This window comes from Saccopteryx leptura, chromosome 3, assembly GCF_036850995.1.
Source record: "Saccopteryx leptura isolate mSacLep1 chromosome 3, mSacLep1_pri_phased_curated, whole genome shotgun sequence".
Classification (NCBI taxonomy): Eukaryota; Metazoa; Chordata; class Mammalia; order Chiroptera; family Emballonuridae; genus Saccopteryx; species Saccopteryx leptura.
In genome coordinates this window covers 62,771,685-62,790,413 of record NC_089505.1, presented here as the reverse complement: position 1 = coordinate 62,790,413, position 18,729 = coordinate 62,771,685, and the positions used below count along the sequence as shown (strand labels likewise).

The following is an 18,729-nucleotide window of genomic DNA, read 5'->3' as shown; positions in this document are numbered from 1 at the left end:
TCCAGGTATGACGGCAAGTTTTGTGTTTTGCTCTGCAGCAATTTTCTTTGTGTTTTTGGTTATATGTGCCCTGAACTCATCAAGCACCAATAGGGCAGGTTTGCATAAGAGCCGACCTGGTCTCCTTCTCCAAACTTTCTCAAACTACATCTTCATCCCATCCTGATCCATCCAACCCGTGTCATGAACATGAACAATCACTCATCGAGGAATGTCTTCTTTTGGCATGGTTTTGCGTTTGAAAATCAGCATTGGAGGCAGCTTGGTTCTGGCACCACAACAAGCTAGAACAACTGTATAATGGCTCTTTTCATGTTCACTTGTCTTCACAGTTACAGTTTTCACCCCCTTTTCAGCAATTCTGTTACTTGGAACATCAAATTGAAGGGGGACTTCATCCCTATTTGCAATCTGTCCCAACTCAAACTGATGTGTCCTCCGACATTGAATGACAAAACTATAAAATTCAAGGACCTTCTGCTCATAGATTTCAGGCATCTTTTGGGCAGTCTGGCGCATGTACGCATGCTTAGTCCATTTCGTTTCATGACCCTGAAGCACCAGTTGTGTCCTCCTTTGAAATCAGTAACTTCTTTTTCATCAGCACTTCTTCTTGCCTCATGCTGAACCATCTTTGTGGACACAGGAATTCCAATTGCCCTTTGCTATTCAATCCATAGCTTCAGTTCCCTCCCTAAATCCGGCCATTTTGCTGACTTGCCTCTCATGGCCTTCTTCTGCCGTGGCGTTTTCAGTAGGGTTCCTTCTTCCCGTAGCCAGTCTCAGATTGATGTCTCAGTTGGAGGAGGACCAAACTTGCATTCAGCAGCATGATTTTCATTCACTTTTGCAAACTGGATCACTTTTAACTTGAATTCAGCACTTGTATGAAAATCTTTTTTGAGCCATTTTTGGGCAGAACGTGGCAAAACGTAACCTACAGTAATATACTGGTAACTAGTGCAAAACAATGAGCGCAAAGACAACGTGAGGAGCGGGAAATGCAAGTAAAAAAATCTACAACCACTATATAAGACGCACCCAGTTTTTAGACCCCAAATTTTTCCCAAAAAGGTGCTTCTTATACATGGGGAAATATGGTATCACCTTCTAGAGTTAATGTCTTCTCTTGTTATTAATCATCTTAATGTATTCACCAGTAAAGTTGACCCCATCCCCCAGGAAGTCCTCCTGGAGCCTCAGGATGGATCAGGAGCTCCATCTGGGCCCCCAACCCCAGCCCTGACTACTCTGGGACAGATCTGTCTTTCCCACTGGACTGTGAGCCCTGGAAGGCCAGTCTTGTGGGTACTGTGGTCACCTCTGGGTCCCCAGTACTGCCCAGCACAGGGCTCTGCACAAACCAGGCACTGTAGGAAGGTGTGCTGAATGAATGAATTAATGGCTTTGGCAATTGTTTGATCTCTGATTGCTACATGTCCATGAGTCCTCTTTCCAACTCTAACATACAGATTTATGTTTTCTATAAATCCTGGAATTTAGAGAAAACTTAAATGAGACATGGTGGCCAAGTGGTTAAGGCAATGGACTGCTAGAGAAAACTTATTCATAAAATTGTGTGTATGTATGTGTGTGTAGAGAAAAAGCAATCTTTTAAAAATTTTATTAATTTTTTGCCTGACCAGGCGGTGGCACAGTGGATAGAGCGTCAGACTGGGATGCAGAGGACCCAGGTTCGAGACTCCGAGGTCATCAGTTTGAGCACGGGCTCATCTGGTTTGAGCAAAGCTCACCAGTTTGGACCCAAGATGGCTGGCTCGAGCAAGGGGTTACTCGGTCTGCTGAAGGCCCACGGTCAAGGCACATATGAGAAAGCAATTGATGAACAACTAAGGTGTCGCAATGCGCAACGAAAAACTAATGATTGATGCTTCTCATCTCTCTGTTCCTGTCTGTCTGTCCCTATCTATCCCTCTCTCTGACTCTCTGTCTCTGTAAAAAAAAAAAGAGACTTTAAAATTTTTATTAATTTTTAATAATTAAAATGATTAATTATTGAATTTATTGCTGTTACATTGGTTTAAAAATCCTATAGGTTGCAGGGGAACAGTTCTATAACACATCATCTGTACACTGTACTGTGTGTTCACCACCCCAAGGCAAGTCTCCCTCCATCACCATTTACTCCCCCCCGTTCCCTCTTCTACCTTCCCTCACACCCCTTTCCCTCTGGTGATCAGATTATTGTTGTCTGCCTATGAGTTTTAGGGTTTTTTCTTAATCCCTTCACTATTTTCACCCAGCCCCCAACCCTGCTCCTCTCTGACAGCTGTCACAGAGAGAGCAACCTTGAGAGAGCTTGAAGAAGAGAGTTTAGACATGTTTCAGAAAGGGAAGATGTTGGGAGGTGGGTGGGAGGGGGTGGGGGCTGAGGACTTGGGCCGGGAATGGCTGGCTTTTGGAGATCAAGTGTGTTACTTTGGTGAGGTCGGAGACCATGTCTGCCTTGTTCATGCTGGGTCTGCAGCATCTAGCGCGGAGCAAGCCACAGAGAAGGTGCTCAGTAAACATTTACTGGACGAATGAACCAGACATTGTTAATGTAGCCTAGGCATCTTGCTGGGCCTCTGTAATTGTGAATCACGATATACTTCAAGTAGGCCTTGAAGCAGGAGTCAAGTTCTTTTAGTCCCCCTCAGGGAGTAGAGAGGGTAGTAGGACATGTTGCTGAAGGGCAGGGGAAGCAAATGTGGGACTTACCGCCACTCTCGGTCCCAAGCTCTCTGCTGACATCAGTTACCTATACGGGCACTGCTTCCATGACAACGGGACCTGTATCTGTCATACAGCGTGCGCTCAACAAATATCCACGAGAGAAGCTTGGGTTGACGTATTCCACTCAAACTCCAGCTTGGAGAAGTGGTTGCGACTGAGTCAGTGTCTCATTTCCGAGCTGCTGAGGTTTCCTAGTGGCGTGGCTTTAGTCTCCCAATCATTCAACAAACATTTAATTTTTTATTGAAGTTGATTTGATAGAGTAAACCATTGAGTATATATAAGAAAAACACACATGAAAGGAAATGCAGTTATGAGGAGGGGAAGGAAGTCTCTGGTCTGTGGCTGCAGCAGTGGCAGCTCAGCCAGCACGAAGGCATGGCAGGGGCAGCTGGCACACGCTGCTGACCTGGCGGCAGGTGTTCTGGGGGAGGAACTGGCCCTGGTCCCAGGCCTGCTGTGAGGGCTGGGCCTGCTGCTTTCTGTCTCTCGGTCTGACCTGTGATCAGAGCTGGGTCACCGCCCAGAGCTGCAGTTGGTGCCAAAGCTCAGGCGCTGGCAGCGCGCTCTCGCTGGGTTGGCTTAAGCTCTGGGATGGAGGCTGTTAGGGAACTGGCTGGAGTCAGTGGCGCTGGAGCAGGTCGTTGTGAGGATTCCAGCTCTGGAGACTGGATGGCAGCCATCGCTGGAACCTTGTCTGGATCTGGAATTGGAGCCTGCGCGGGTGCTAGTGCCGGGTCTTGAGTGAAAGCTGTGGCTCGAGCTGCTCTAGCTCCGCTCTGGATCCCGGAACAGCCGCGGCTTCCGCTCGCCTGGCTGGGAGCTGCCGCGGGCAGCGGAGTTGGAGCTGGCGCTGCAGTCTCTGCGGGAGGTGGGCCCAGCACTCAGGGCTGAGCCTGGAGTCCACAAACATGTATTGAGCACACGCAGTATGACAGGTGCAGGTCCTGCTGTCATGGAGCTGCCAGCCTAATGGATAACTAACTGTTCAATAACCACAGCAAGAAATCTTTCATGACACAATGTGATGAGTGCCATAAAAGCAGACGCGTGCTATGAGAGTTCAAACAGCGAGCTGAATTTGTAAAAAGGTGTACAGGAGGTCTGAGGGCATCCTCACAGTCCTTTTCCCGTGAGGCAGGGCATCAGGAGGACACTCACCTATTGCAAAGGGAACAGCTGGCTGCTGGCTGCAGTGTGGCCTAATAATACCCAGCCAGACTTGGAGAGGAGGAGCCAGCTCCTTCTGTTCCCACCCATGCAGGAAATGACTAATTTCCTCCTTGACAGAGTTGGAAGTATAAGGAGGGAAGGGGTTCAGCAGTACATCTCAGGTGGGAAAGGTGCTGCTTAGATATTAATGGGCTTCCAAGCAAATCTGGTTCGTCTTTTGGCAGGGGTTGGGAACCTATGGCTCACGAGCCAGATGTGGCTCTTTTGATGGCTGCCTCTGGCTCGCAGACAAATCTTTAATAAAAATAATAATGTTAAAAATATAAAACATTCTCATGTATTACAATCCAATCATTTCCTACACCTCATGTTCATGATTGCAGGTGGCTGGAGCCAATCACAGCTGTCCTCCAGGACAACACCAAATTTTTATTGGATAATGCCTAATGTACACGGGTCATTGTGAGGTCAGGAAGTAAACTTCCCTCCCTTTAATCAAGTAGTCAGCTAGCTAATTGCAGAAACCCTTTTGACGAAGAAGATGGCAAAACAAAAACAAAAAAAAGATGAGGAGTATCGTACTTTTCAGTAGGAATGGACGGAGGAATTCGCCTTTGTGGAGAGAGCAGGTTCTGCAGTGTGTCTAATATGCAATGATAAAATTGCATTGATGAAACGGTCAAATATAAAGTGGCACTTCGACACATGCCATACTACATTTGCATAAAAATATCCAGCGGGGGACAGCAGGAAGAAAGCATGTCAAGAGCTACTGTGCAGAGTGCAAGCTAGTCAGCAGCAACTCTGTGTTTGGACCCAACAAGGTGACTGGAATTGGGCTAGCTTTGCTGGTGCTTTAGCAATTGTGAAAAACGGAAAGCCATTCACAGGTGGGGAGTATGCCAAAACATTCATGCTTGATGTTGCCAATAAACTTTTTGATGACTTTTCTGGTAAAGACAAGATAATCAAACAAATAAAAGACATGCCTCTGTCTGCAAGAACTGTTCACGATCATCATGATGGTAAATCAAATTGAGGCAACACAACTGAAGGACATAAATGCAGCACCATTCTTTTCTCTCACTTTGGATGAGTCAACAGACGTAAGCCATTTATCCCAGTTTAGCGTGATTGCAAGGTATGCTGTCGGTGACACACTATGTGAGGAAAGTCTTGCTGTTTTGCCTATGAAAGAGACAACAAGAGGGGAGGATTTATTCAAGTCTTTTACTGAGTTTGCTAAAGAAAAAAATCTACCGATGGATAAACTTATTTTGGTGTGTACTGATGGTGCTCCGTGCATGGTGGGAAAAACAGAGGATTTGTAGCGCTTCTTTGTGAACATGAAAAGAGACTCATCCTAAGTTTTCACTGCATCCTACATCAGGAGGCGCTTTGTGCTCAGATGTAAGGTGAGCAGCTCAGTGAGGTGATGTCGCTGGTCATTTGGGCGGTCAACATTATTGTTGCCCGAGCTTTAAATGATTGCCAGTTTAAAACACTGCTGGATGAAGTTGGGAATAATTATCCTGGTCTGCTTCTGCACAGCAATGTGCATTGGTTGTCAAGAGGGAAGGTGCTCAGCAGTTTCGTGGCTTGTCTGAGTGAAATCCGGACTTTTCTTGAAATGAAAAACGTCGAGCTTCCTGAGTTAGCTAACACTGAGTGGCTCCTGAAAGTTCTACTATCTCATGGACATGACTGAACATCTGAACAAGCTCAATGTGAAAATGCAAGGAATTGGAAATAGTCTTATCCCTTCAACAAGCAGTGTTTCCATTTGAAAACAAGCTGGAACTCTTCATCTCCACTGACATTGAAACAGGTCATTTACTACACTTTGAAAAACTGGGAGAGTTTAAAGATGCACATACAACAAGTAACCCTGCTCAACACCTTGATCTCCAGCAGCTAGCGGGCTTCACATCTAATCTCCTGCAGTCATTCAAAGCGCGCTTTGGAGAATTTTGTGAGCATACTCGTCTTTTTAAGTTCATCACCCATCCACACGAGTGTGCAGTGGACAGCGCCGACCTGCTTTACATCCCTGGTGTCTCCATCAGAGATTTTGAGCTACAAGCTGCTGACCTGAAGGCCTCAGACATGTGGGTGAATAAGTTCAAGTCACTGAATGAAGATTTGGAAAGACTTGCATGACAGCAAGCAGAGTTGGCGAGCAAACACAAGTGGGGAGAATGAAAAAACTTCAACCCGTGGACCAATTGATTGTCAAAACTTGGAACACGCTTCCTGTCACATACCACACACTGCAGCGTGTGAGTATTGCTGTACTGATAATTTTTGGCTCTACGCATGCATGTGAGCAGTCTTTCTCACATCTAAAGAACGTTAAGACCAACCTATGAGCATGTTTAATGGATGGAATTCTCAATGCCTGCATGAAGCTTAACCTCACCACATATCAACCAGACTACAAAGCCATCAGCAAAACCATGCAGCACCAGAAGTCACATTAATGGTAAGAAGTACTTTATTCATCATTGGTTAGCAACAGCATAACAATGTTATTAAAAAGAATTCAGAGACTTATTGTACTTTAAAAGTGTTGGTCTTACATAAAATGCACACATTTACTTGTATTTAGTGTCAAACATATTGTATGGCTCTCACGGAATTACATTTTAAAATATGTGGCGTTCATGGCTTTTTCTGCCAAAAAAAGGTTCCCGATCCCTGGACTAAGGCCAGGGCCAGGACCTGGAATAGCCAGAGTCAATGATCTACACATATGGGTGTGGGGGATTTGTTTATTTTTAACAGTTAAGAGTCAGAGTTGCACTGTCTGATACAATAACTACTAGTCCCAAGTGGTAATATAAAGTTAATTAAAGGTAAATAAAATTTAAAGTTCAGTTCCTCAGTTACACTATCCACATTTCCAGAGCTCAATAGCCACATGTACTGGACAGTGCTGATACAGACATTTCCAGCACCACGGAGACCTCTGTTGCACAGCACTGGTCTGCGGTACAGGTTTTGGGATTGGGTAGACTTGGGTTGGCATCACATGTGGCTGTGTGACCTTGAGCAAATCACTTGCCCTCTCTGCGCGCCTTGCTTTTATCCTCCATGCATATGCACAGTGACATTTACATGACATAACAGGTGGGGGCCCATGAGAAAAGAGGAAGGGAATTTTGGTCTGAGGGCAGGAGCAACAGGGGAATGGAGTGATTGGAAACAGAAATGTCAGGTAGCCTGGTTTGAAGACCAGCTCTACCATGGGCTATCTCTGTGACCCTGGGCAAGTCACATACCCTTTTGTGGAGGTTCACCTGCTTTGTCTGTCACATGGGGGTGGATGCACTTTTATTCAGTGGGTACAGCGAGGATGATATAATTTATGAATCACATGAGGTACAGAGTGCTGTGGATGGCTTGTGGATGGCCCCCAGCAGACAACATTTGAACCCAGGTCTGTGACTATTATTGCTAATTGCAATGACACACAGTAAGTGGTTTTCTGTTGGACACAGAACTACTGAATGCTCCTTACAAGTCAGATATTTCCACATGGGAGTTGATCTACATTCTCCTCCCCTTTGCCTGCCATCTGCCAGGATTCTCCAGCAGCTCCGAAGTGAGTGGTCAATCTTACCTACAATGTGATTTCTAGGGGTGGTGACCACCTCCCCACTTTTCTGTGTTAGAAAGTTTTATCTTCTTTTTGAAAAGGAGCAAAATAAGCTGCATGTGTAGCAGACATAGTTTGGGGTATCAGCCCAGCTTACAAGGTTTTAGGGGGGTTTTTTGAGGGAGAAGTATATTTTTTATTTTTTTTGTAATGTTAAATTTTTTTTTTTTTTGTATTTTTCTGAAGCTGGAAATGGGGAGAGACAGTCAGACAGACTCCCGCATGCGCCCGACAGAGATCCACCCGGCACGCCCACCAGGGGGCGACGCTCTGCCCCTCCGGGGCGTCGCTCTGCCGTGACCAGAGCCACTCTAGCGCCTGAGGCAGAGGCCAAGGAGCCATCCCCAGCGCCCGGGCCATCTTTGCTCCAATGGAGCCTCGCTGCAGGAGGGGAAGAGAGAGACAGAGGAAGGAGAGGGGGAGGGGTGGAGAGGCAGATGGGCACCTCTCCCGTGTGCCCTGGCCGGGAATCGAACCCGGGACTTCTGCACGCCAGGCCGACGCTCTACCACTGAGCCAACCAGCCAGGGCCTGTAATGTTAATTTTTTTAAATTAATTTTAATTTATTTTGTTAACATGGATTCAAGTGTCCCACTGTATATAACACCTCTACCCCCACCCGGTGTCCCTATTTATACCCCTTTGCCCCCCTTTCCCTAACCCCTCCCCCCTTCCCTCTGGGATTTGCTGTCCTGTTATCTGTATCTGTGTGTTACAGATATATAATTTCATTAATCCCTTCACCTTCTCTGATCCCATCCCCTTATCCCCCTTCAAAGTCCCTGTGTTTTCTGAGCACTGAACCCCCCACAGGTAGGGCTGAGCCCCCAAGGCTTTGATTGTGTAAAACATCTCTGCTTCCACCCTAGCCACAGTGGTGGGAGCAAGGATGACACCTCACCCAAGAGAGCCAATCAGATGCCTTCTCCATGGGTTTCATAAACAAGGCAAAGGGATTTTGGCTAAATTGGGTAGTTCCCTTAAACAGCAGTGTTGTAGAAGTGGAAGCTGTGGGATGGTGTCTTTCTCCATGTGGATAGAGAAGCACTGAGCAGCCATCTGTAGAAAGAGGTAGAAAGAGAACTGTGAATCCAAGTTCCTAGAGAAGAGAATTACAAGGGGTGACTGGTGGGAGGCAGAGAGGCGGTGAGCAACTGCTTTGGTCCCAGCACTCAGGGCCACATTCTTCCCCTCCCATTAAGAAGTGGAGTCAGCCTGACCAGGTAGTGGCACAGTGGATATAGCGTCGGACTGGGATGCCGAAGACCCAGGCTCGAGACCCTGAAGTCGCCAGCTTGAGCGCGGGCTCATCTGGTTTGAGCAAAGCTCACCAGCTTGAGCCCAAGGTCACTGGCTCGAGCAAGGGGTCACTCAGTCTGCTGTAGTCCCCTACTCCATCAAGGCACATATGAGAAAGCAATCAATGAACAACTAAGGTGCTGCAATGAAGAATTGAATTGATGCTTCTCATTTCTCTTCCTTCCTGTCTGTCCCTCTCTCTGACTCTCTCTGTCTCTGTCACAAAAAAAAAAGAAAAGAAAAAGAAAGAAAGAAAAAGAAAAAGAAAAGAAAAAAAAAGTGGAGTCAGTTTCCCCACCCCTTGACTCTGGGCATGACTTGATCTGGCCAATAGAATGTGGTAGAATTGATGATATGTCAATTATTAATGCTGGCCCCAAGAGGCATTGCCCCTACTGCTCTCACTCTCTTGGAATCCTGCCTCTGTCAGCTTGGGTCTGCGGAATGAAAGTGGGTGTGGAGGAGAAGCTGGTGTTCCCAGCTAAGGCTATCCTAGTCCAAACAGCCCCTAGGCTGACCATGATGCATGAATGAGCCCAGCAGAGACCAGTCAAAATTGATAATGCATAGAATTGGAAGCTAAGTAAATGGCTGTGGTTCAGCCATTAAGTTTGGGAAGGTGTAGTTTGTTACACAGCAAGTGATAACACAACCTTTAATTCCTGAAAAACTTCCTGGGTCTTAATATTAAAAACTTCCTTTAAAAAAAATTGATTGGCCCTGGCCGGTTGGCTCAGTGGTAGAGCGTCGGCCTAGCGTGCGGAGGACCCGGGTTCGATTCCGGCCAGGGCACATAGGAGAAGCGCCCATTTGCTTCTCCACCCCTCCGCCGCGCTTTCCTCTCTGTCTCTCTCTTCCCCTCCCGCAGCCAAGGCTCCATTGGAGCAAAGATGGCCCGGGCGCTGGGGATGGCTCTGTGGCCTCTGCCTCAGGCGCTAGAGTGGCTCTGGTCGCAATATGGCGACGCCCAGGATGGGCAGAGCATCGCCCCCTGGGGGGCAGAGCACCGCCCCTGGTGGGCATGCCGGGTGGATCCCGGTCGGGCGCATGCGGGAGTCTGTCTGACTGTCTCTCCCTGTTTCCAGCTTCAGAAAAATGAAAAAAAAAAATAAAAAAAAAGTAAAAAAAATAAAAAAAATTGATTGATTTTAGGGAGACAGGAGAGAGGGAGAGAGAAGCATTTAGAGAGAAGGAAGCATTCATTGGTTGCTGCCTGTATGTGTCCTGACTGGGAATCGAACCTGCAACCTTGTCATTTTGGGACAACACTCTAACTGACTAAGCTAACTGGCTAGGGCCTTTTTTTTTTTTAATTGATCCAACTCAGTGAGTTTCTTTTGCTTGTACCCCACGAGTTTTATGCAATACACAGCACTTGTGTAGGTGGTGTCCAAGAGTTTGATGAGACGGGCATGTGGGATGTTGGCAGCTGATGAGAAGAGAGAAAAGCAGTCCCCTGGGCTCTCAATAGGGTGGGAACATCTCACAGACAAATGATCAGGAAGCCAGGAGGGAGGAGGTCTCATATGGAGTCCCCAGCAACTTCATCTTGTCCCTGAACCCAGGATTCTCTTCCCACCCTTCCTGGTGTCACCTCTTAGGCTGACAAACAGATACTCACACTTCAGCATATTCGTATTCTTTGCCTGTCAGTCCTACTGTGAAAGAAAAAGAGAAATTAATAATCACATTAATCATAGTAATACATGTGGCTGACATTTATTGAAGGTTCACCACCTGCCAGGCACTATTTACACCACTTTCCTCCCGCTGTCTTCTGGAATCGCACACCTCCCCTCTGAGATGAGTACTACCACCATCCCTGCTTTACTGATGGGGCCCAGAGCATTACAGGACTCATCCAAAGTCCCACAAGCTAGCGTATGGCAGGGCTGGGCTGAACTTAGGTAGCCTCATTTTGGGGTCCATGGTCTTCGCTGCCGACAACAGGGATCTCTCTTAGCCCTCGGTGGGTGTGGTAGATGTATGCGGGACTCCCCCCAGTCCATACCCGTGTTTTCTGAAGACCACCCCTCCCCACTAGGAGAGTCGAGACAGCCATGCTTGTCCCCAAGATCTCATCTCCAAGGTCACAGCTGTTTGAACCAGACTGGTTCCTTCTGGTAGGTGCTAGCATTGGTCTGTTGTCTGAAAAGAAATGGGTCTTGGCCAAGATGGTGGCAAGGACAGAAAGGGGCCCCTCCTGCCTGCTCACGGAGACAGGAACTCGGGCTGGTCTGGGCCAGGGTTTTCACGCCAGCCTGATTTCCTTTGGAAAAGAACTTGGCTTTGGAATTGGATCTGGGTTTGGTTCAGGTTCAGTTATTTTTAGCTGTGTGTGTCCTTGGGCAAGCTGATGAGTTTTTCTTAGCTTTGCTTTTATTCATTCTGAAAATGAGGAAAAGAGCAGAACCTACCAGAATTATTGTGACTGGCAGGACCTTGACTCTTACTGTGGGTCCAGGAAATGCCACAGTGATGAAGAGGGTGTGGGTGCTTCAGGCAGCAGCCCGGCCCTCTCCTATCCCTAGAAGGTTCTACACAGAACTCACAGACTGGAGACCTGGCCTAGTGGTGGGATTCAGCCGGTTTGCACCAGTTCAGCAGAACGAATACCTAATCTTTTGTTGAGTTTAGTGAACCAGTTGTAATCAGGGTTCTCTCTAAGGTGGGCGCCTGGGCAGCTGCCCAATGTATTCAATAGAAATCACAAATTTACATTCTTATTCTTTTTAACATTCATCTGTGCAACAGTGTATTCTAAGCGCCCGTTGGAATGTTCATTCTGTCCACAGGTGAAAAAAATTGCAAATGAGAACACCAATATGGAATCTGCCCTGTGGTGGCGCAGTGGATAAAGCGTCGACCTGGAATGCTGAGGTCGCTGGTTCGAAACCCCAGGCTTGCCTGCTTCCTGCTCCTCCCCCTGTTCTATCTCTTCCCCCCCCCCCTCTGTTTCTCTAATAAAAATGAATAAATAAATATTTTTTTAAAAAAGAAGCAATATGGAGGTATCTTAACAGTTTTATTGTTTTTTTGCAGGTATTAATATTTTTTCATTAAAATTGTGTACCTCTTTTATTCTTAAGTATTAAATGAAATAATGAAACTATCTTTCGATATATTGTTTTAATACTTAAAACGGTCATTAGGGCAGAGAACTGGTTGTTAAATTATTTGAATCTCAACACTGACCTGGCCCCAGTCCAGCAGCATTTCCGAACCATTTTAACTTGCAGATTTTTCTTCTTCAGTTCATAAGCTATGAAGGTTTGTATTGTTAATGGTGAAAAAAAAAAGGCAGTGTAGGTTTGGGGCTGGAACTTGGAGTGAGGCAGGGTTTGGAATTCAAATCCCTTCTCTCCAGCTGTGGGTTGTGGGGCCAGTCATTTCTCTCTGAGCCTTAGTTTCCTCTTTGAAATGGTTTAGTTTTCCTTTTTGTTTTTGTTTCTTTTTAGCTTTTCTTCTTGAAAGATGAGATCTTCATCCCACCCAACCCCTCTACCCTTGCCAAGCTCTTGTGCAGATTGAATAAAGTTTAGCAAGCACATACGAGTTGCTCAATATGAGGTAAAACATTATAATATCACAATCATAGCTAACACATCTAGGGCTAAAATGTAAGTCAGCTGTAGTCATATCCCATCCTTCCTCTGCTCCAAACCCACATGGGCCCCCATCTCACTCAGAACAAAAGCCAGGTCCTGACATGACCCACAGACCCTACGCTGTCTGGTACCCCGCCTCCTTCCCCCTCTGATCTCCTGTCTGGCCTCTCTTCCCTTTCCTCACACCGTTCCAACCACACTGGCCTCGTTGCTATTTCTTGAACAGGCCAGGCAAGTCCTACCTCAGGGCCTTTGCAGTTGCTGTTCCCCCTACCAGGTGTGCCCTTCGCCCACATACACACTGGTTCCCTCCATCTTTCCTTTCTCAGTGTCTTTGCTGGAACATAACTTTCTCAGGGAGGTCTTGGTTGACTCATCATCACCCAGTGTACTATCTCTATTTCACTCGGCCATCAAGTGACTGTTGGTGTCTCTGGCTAGGATGAAAGTTCACGAGGGCAGAGACTTTGCCCTATTAATTCCCACAGTACCCGCAGCGCCTGACACATAGTGGGCACTCAACAGATATGCGTACAAGGAATGAATATGACACTTACTGTATCCCAGACACTGCTTTAAACACTTTAGGAATATTAGTTCATTTAATTCTCACAACGAACAATAAAAATAATAATAATAATAATTCTCACAACAGTCCTGTAAGGCAGGTGTTATAATTGTCCCTGTTTTGCAGACAGGCAAACCGAGCACAGAAAGGAGAAGTGACTTGCCCATGGCTTCACTGCAGGCAAGTAATGGGGCTGGGATTTGCACCCAGGCCAACCAGCTCCAGGACCCTCTTCTGTCTCTTTTGGGGTCACTGTGGAAACTGATGAGGCAGACGGCATGTCAGCAGTCCGTGCTACCCTCTCTGAATGAGCCTAAAGCTCCATGGGAGGAGCCTGTTGGTTTGGTTTCTGTCTTTCTGCAGAGAAAGCTCGGTGCCTCGTGGGGGCTGGGTGGGAGGTTGGCTGGTGCACGGGGGAGGGGCAAAGGTACCTTTGGGAATGAGCGATGGCGTAGCCAATGCCTCCAAACAGTATCACGATGCCTATGTTCCCGGCCACAAGGAGGGCGATGGCAGGTCCTCCTGACAGAGTGAGAGTGCGGTCTGGCTCGATGGGTGCCTCTGTGGGGTCCACCTTGACCTCTGGGAACCGAGAAAGGAGAGATTGGAGGAACCACCCTCCCTCCACACCGCCCTCTCCCTCCATTCCACCTCCTGAATGTCTCTTCAGTCCACCCCTTCCTCCCCCTCCTCTGGGTCTCTGCCCTGGCCCCTACCTACTCTCCTGCCCCAGCCCCTCCCCCCCCCATCTCCCCACCATAGGGAGTTCAGAGTGGTCTCCTAAAGCTCAGACTTGATCCTGTGACTCCTTTGCTCAGAATCTTGCTGTGGCTCCCCAGGAGCCAGGAGGAAGTGTCCCTTACCTTGGCTTTCAAGGCCCTGCAACCTGTCCAGCCTCCTCTCTCTTCACCCCCACCTTTTTTTTTTCTTTTGTGACAAGGGACAGAGAGAGACAGAAAGAGCAACAGATAGGGACAGACAGGAAGGGAGAGAGATGAGAAGCATCAATTCTTTGTTGCAGGATCTTAGTTGTTCATTGATTGCTTTCTCATATGTGCCTTGACCGAGGGGCTACAGCAGACTGAATGACCCCTTGCTCAAGCCAGTGACCTTGGGCTCAAGCTGGTGAGCTGTGCTCAAACAGATGAGCCTGCACTCAAGCCAGCTATCTTGGGGTTTCGAACCTGGGTCCTGCACGTCCCAGCCCAATGCTCTATCCACTGCGCCACAGCCTGGTCAGGCACAACCACCTTTATAACCCAGCCCCACTGGACCCTACTCCATTATCTAAGCACACCTCTCTGTCTCCTACATCCAGGCCTTTGTGCCCCCAGGAATGCCTTTTATGACATCTTCTGCCCTTTGGTCTGAATAATTCCTATGTATTATAGTACTGGCTCAAATGTCCTCTTCTCCAGGAAGTCCTCCCTGATGCCCTTACTAGGTCAGATACCTCTTTGGGTCACACAGCCCTCTAGGTTCCCTTACCCCAGCCTGCCCGCTCTGGTCATTACTGTTTATGGACAGGTCTGTCCCCCACTGGACTGGGAGTCTGTGGGGAAGGGCCAAGGCTGTCTTTATCATCAGTGTCCCCAGTACTGCCCAGCAGGGTGATAACATAGTAGGTACTCAATAAACATTTCCTGAATAGTTGATGAATGAATAAAGGAGGTCTTGGAAACATTGTCATTTTCAATGAACATATCAGAGTCACCAGGTGCTACAAGATTTAAATTTTTTTCTCCTAGTAAGTCATCCCAAAACCAAATCCTGAATCTCACACTAGATCCCAACTGTCTGGGACCCAACCAACCCAGACTTTCCATCACCTTCACCCTTTCCATGCTCTGAGTCTGGCACATGTGTTCTCTGCTGCCCAAATACCTTCCCGGCTTCTCTACTGGCCAGCTCCTCTGAGTCCTTCTAGTCCACTCCAAGCCACTTGTTCTCCGTGAATAAAAACAGGAAAAATAATATTCATGATAATTGCTGCTATTTAAAGCCCCTGCTGTTGCCTGACCAGGCGGTGGCGCAGTGGATAGAGCATCGGACTGGGGTGCGGAAGAACCAGGTTCGAGACCCCGAGGTCACCAGCCTGAGCGTGGGCTCATCTGGCTTGAGGAAAAAAAAAAAAAAAGCTCACCAGCTTGGATCCAAGGTTGCTGGCCCGAGCAAGGGGTCACTCAGTCTGCTGAAGGCCCATGGTCAAGGCACATATGAGAAGGCAATCAATAAACAACTAAGGTGTTGCAACAAGAAACTGATGATTGATGCTTCTCATCTCTCTCCGTTTCTGTCTGTCTGTCCCTATCTATCCCTCTCTCTGACTCTCTCTCTGTCCCTGTAAAAAAATAAAATAAAATAAAATAAAATAAAGCCCTGCTGTTAACAGGCATTCTGCCACCTTCATACATGCATTATTTTGTTCCTTATAACAATCTGTTATATGCAGGAGGAAACTGAGACTCAGAGAAGGGAAAGCCACTTGTCCTAAGTCCCCTGGTAGGCAGACACAGGGCAGGAATTGAATCCAGCTTCCACAAGCTCCCAAATCATTTTCTTATCCCTACAACTGGTTCTTCTAGTTATTGCTGCCTGGGACTCCGTCCACCCTACTGCCTACGGAATTGTCACAAAATTAGTAATACTGATAACGCTAACTGTAGCAATGATACTAGCTAGTGTTTACTGAGCACTCACTAGTGTTCAGCAGTACGAGGCACTCTTATTTTAAGCTCTTTATCTGCTTATCTCATTGAATACTCATTACTACACTTTGAGTGGGCATTCTTGTTTTCCTAATTTTACAGATGGGGAAACTGAAGCACAGAGATATCAAGGTACTGGCCCAAAGTCACACAGCCAGGGAGTGGAGCCAGAATTCAAATTCCAAAGCCCAGTTTTGGAACTGCTCATTATGTTATCACCTACACTTTTTCACTGGCTGTGCTGAGACTCAGAGAGGTGAGGGGGGCCTCCCAAATTACCACAGCCAGGCACTGGGTGAAGCCAGGGCCCAGGAGGCCAGAGCCAGATTCTGAGCTGAGTTACCTTTAGACTTCATCTCTGAGCCACAGCCTCTCATCTGTAAAATGGGCTAATAATGCCCAGTCTTCCAGGTGGATGGAAGAATGGGATGACATTTTGGTTACAAAGGGTCTCAGGGAGGAATGCTTGTAGAAGGTGGCTCAGTGGAACCAGGAGGGCTGGTCACCAACCAGCTAGGGAGCAGGTGTCTGGGGTGGAGGTGGGGGACTCACCTGGCAGCGAGATGTTCACAGGGTCGGAGAGTTCCTGACTGTTACTGACCATGCACACATAGGTGCCCAAGTGCTCCCTGGACAGCCGCCGGATGATCAGTCTCTCCCCGCTGCCACAGGGCTCCCCGTTGAAGGTCCAGTGCAGCACAGGTGTGGGGAAGATCAGAGCCAGACACTCCAGCACCACTGAGTAGTTGAGGTCACTCTGGATGACACCAAGAATATTCTCTGGGAATGCCCATATCTTCAGCCGTGTGGTGTTGGCTGTGTGAACAGTGAGTGAGGGAGGTGAGATGGGTGGAAAGCACTCAGGGAGACTTGAGTACTTCTTCTGCCCACCAGAGGCTCCTTTTTCTTTCTCCCTTCCTCCCTCCCTTCCTCTCCCTCACTCCCTCCCTCACTCCCTCCTGCCTTCCTTCTTCCCTTCCTTTCTTTCACCGACAAATGTGTTTGGAGTGCCCAGTTTGTGCTGTGCGCTGCTCCACACACTGGGTGTGGCGAGCTGCTGGCGCCCCCACGCCAGCTCCTCACCTCACCACTTCCAACGCCAGCGCTGCACCTGTTGTCTGAGGGCTTTTACTGGCTGCCAGAGCTCATTCTGCCCACGGAGCATGCTGGGAAACGGGTTCATTGGGAGTGGCCCTCCATAATGACTAACATGGGAGGTGTATAAATAGCCCAGCTCCCCACCTCAGCTGAACCAGCTGGGAGGAGTGGTTGGATTCTGGATTATTTTGAGGCCACAGAATTTGCTGATGGATTATATGTGGGTGGGAGAGAGAGAGAGAGAGAGAGAGAGAGGAGTCAAGGGGGCTTCCAAGGCTTGGGGCTTTAGCCACTGGCTGCTGGGGGCACTCTTTACAGAAATGGGACATACTCCATTTTTACCATAGTCCTATTTCTGTGTTTTGTTTGTTTTCAGCTGAAAGACTCTAAGGTTTGGGTTTGTTAGGACTAGATTTCATGGTCAGAGAGAGCACAGCTGGGATTTGAACCTGGGGAGTGTGATGTCATGGCGAATACTGGAACTTCCATACATTGCTGATTTCTGATTTCAGTCCAATATAAATGAAAAGAACTTCAGCTCAACCAGAGAGCTCACAGAAGGCTTCCTAGAGGAGGTGGTGCCTGAGCTAAGCCTTGCAGGAGGAGAAAGAGCCCACCAGCTGTAGAAACAAGAATCAATGTAACAGCCACCTAGACTGGGCTCTGATTAAAAGCCTGTTCGGGACCAAAATATAAACAGAGTATTTTTACAATCTGGATATTTTGGGGACAGAGGTGCTGGGCCTAACCCCCCACCTCACCTGCCTAGTTAACAAAGAGCTATACCTGATTCTCACTTGTCTCTCCCATGTTCTCCAGAAGAGACTGGAAGCTAGTTTCTTTTTTTTTTTTTTTTTTTTTTTTTTTTTCATTTTTCTGAAGCTGGAAACAGGGAGAGACAGTCAGACAGACTCCCGCATGCGCCCGACCGGGATCCACCCGGCACACCCACCAGGGGCGATGCTCTGCCCACCAGGGGGCGATGCTCTGCCCATCCTGGGCGTCGCCATATTGCGACCAGAGCCACTCTAGCGCCTGAGGCAGAGGCCACAGAGCCATCCCCAGCGCCCGGGCCATCTTTGCTCCAATGGAGCCTTGGCTGCGGGAGGGGAAGAGAGAGACAGAGAGGAAAGCGCGGCGGAGGGGTGGAGAAGCAAATGGGCGCTTCTCCTATGTGCCCTGGCCGGGAATCGAACCCGGGTCCTCCGCACGCTAGGCCGACGCTCTACCTCTGAGCCAACCGGCCAGGGCTGGAAGCTAGTTTCTTATTGGTGTAAAGTTAGATTTAAATGGTATGGTGGGGGTTGTCTTTGAGTTGTCTTGGAAACAACTGAATTGCTAATGGACCATGTTTTTCCCCTGAATAAAAACGATGCTTCCCTGGGAGCAGCCAATTTATGGCTCAGGAACAGTAGAGACTGTTCGCCTTGCCATCCTCCCGAACCCATCTGTATGTATATATCTTTAAGTCTCTGTCATTTATTTAATTACATACCTTTTCCCGTTCGAAGACCCCGTAATAGACTCGTTGTGGCTGAACCACGACAATTGGCGCCCATACATGTGGTCATCGAATAAGGGAAAGCAAAGAGGTAATGGAACTCCCCAGAAGTGTGCACACGGAGTAAGTATAAAGCTTTTAGAGAGTGAAGCTTTTAAGTACAGTCTGGGGGGGGAGAGTATAGTAATAAAGTTATTTGGGAGTAAATAACTATGGGAGTACGAGGTTCAAAAGTAAGGGACCTTTTTCTTTTTGTACAAATGCTTTTATTTGAGAGTAAGTTGTTTGGTCAGAATGAGGTAGAAACAGAGGAATGTAAATAAGAGAGCGTGGAGTCTGAGAGTAACTCGGGAGATGGGAGTATCAGGGCTGTGGCCAT

The 18,729-nt window shown here is 47.7% G+C and overlaps 1 protein-coding gene across 1 annotated transcript in view; it reads right to left on the bottom strand.

Annotated features, from left to right (window-relative positions):
* Nucleotides 1–6,380: 6,380 nt before the first annotated feature.
* IGSF23 (immunoglobulin superfamily member 23) overlaps nucleotides 6,381–18,729 on the bottom strand; it is a 31,637-nt gene continuing 19,288 nt past the window's right edge. Inside the window, exons 3-6 of the mRNA XM_066373734.1 lie at nucleotides 16,304–16,567; nucleotides 13,475–13,625; nucleotides 10,489–10,525; nucleotides 6,381–8,627 (exon numbers count right to left, since the gene is read on the bottom strand). Coding sequence (XP_066229831.1) covers nucleotides 10,492–10,525; nucleotides 13,475–13,625; nucleotides 16,304–16,567 — 449 coding nt within the window. The 3' untranslated portion in view covers nucleotides 6,381–8,627; nucleotides 10,489–10,491. The remainder of the gene's footprint in view (nucleotides 8,628–10,488; nucleotides 10,526–13,474; nucleotides 13,626–16,303; nucleotides 16,568–18,729) is intronic.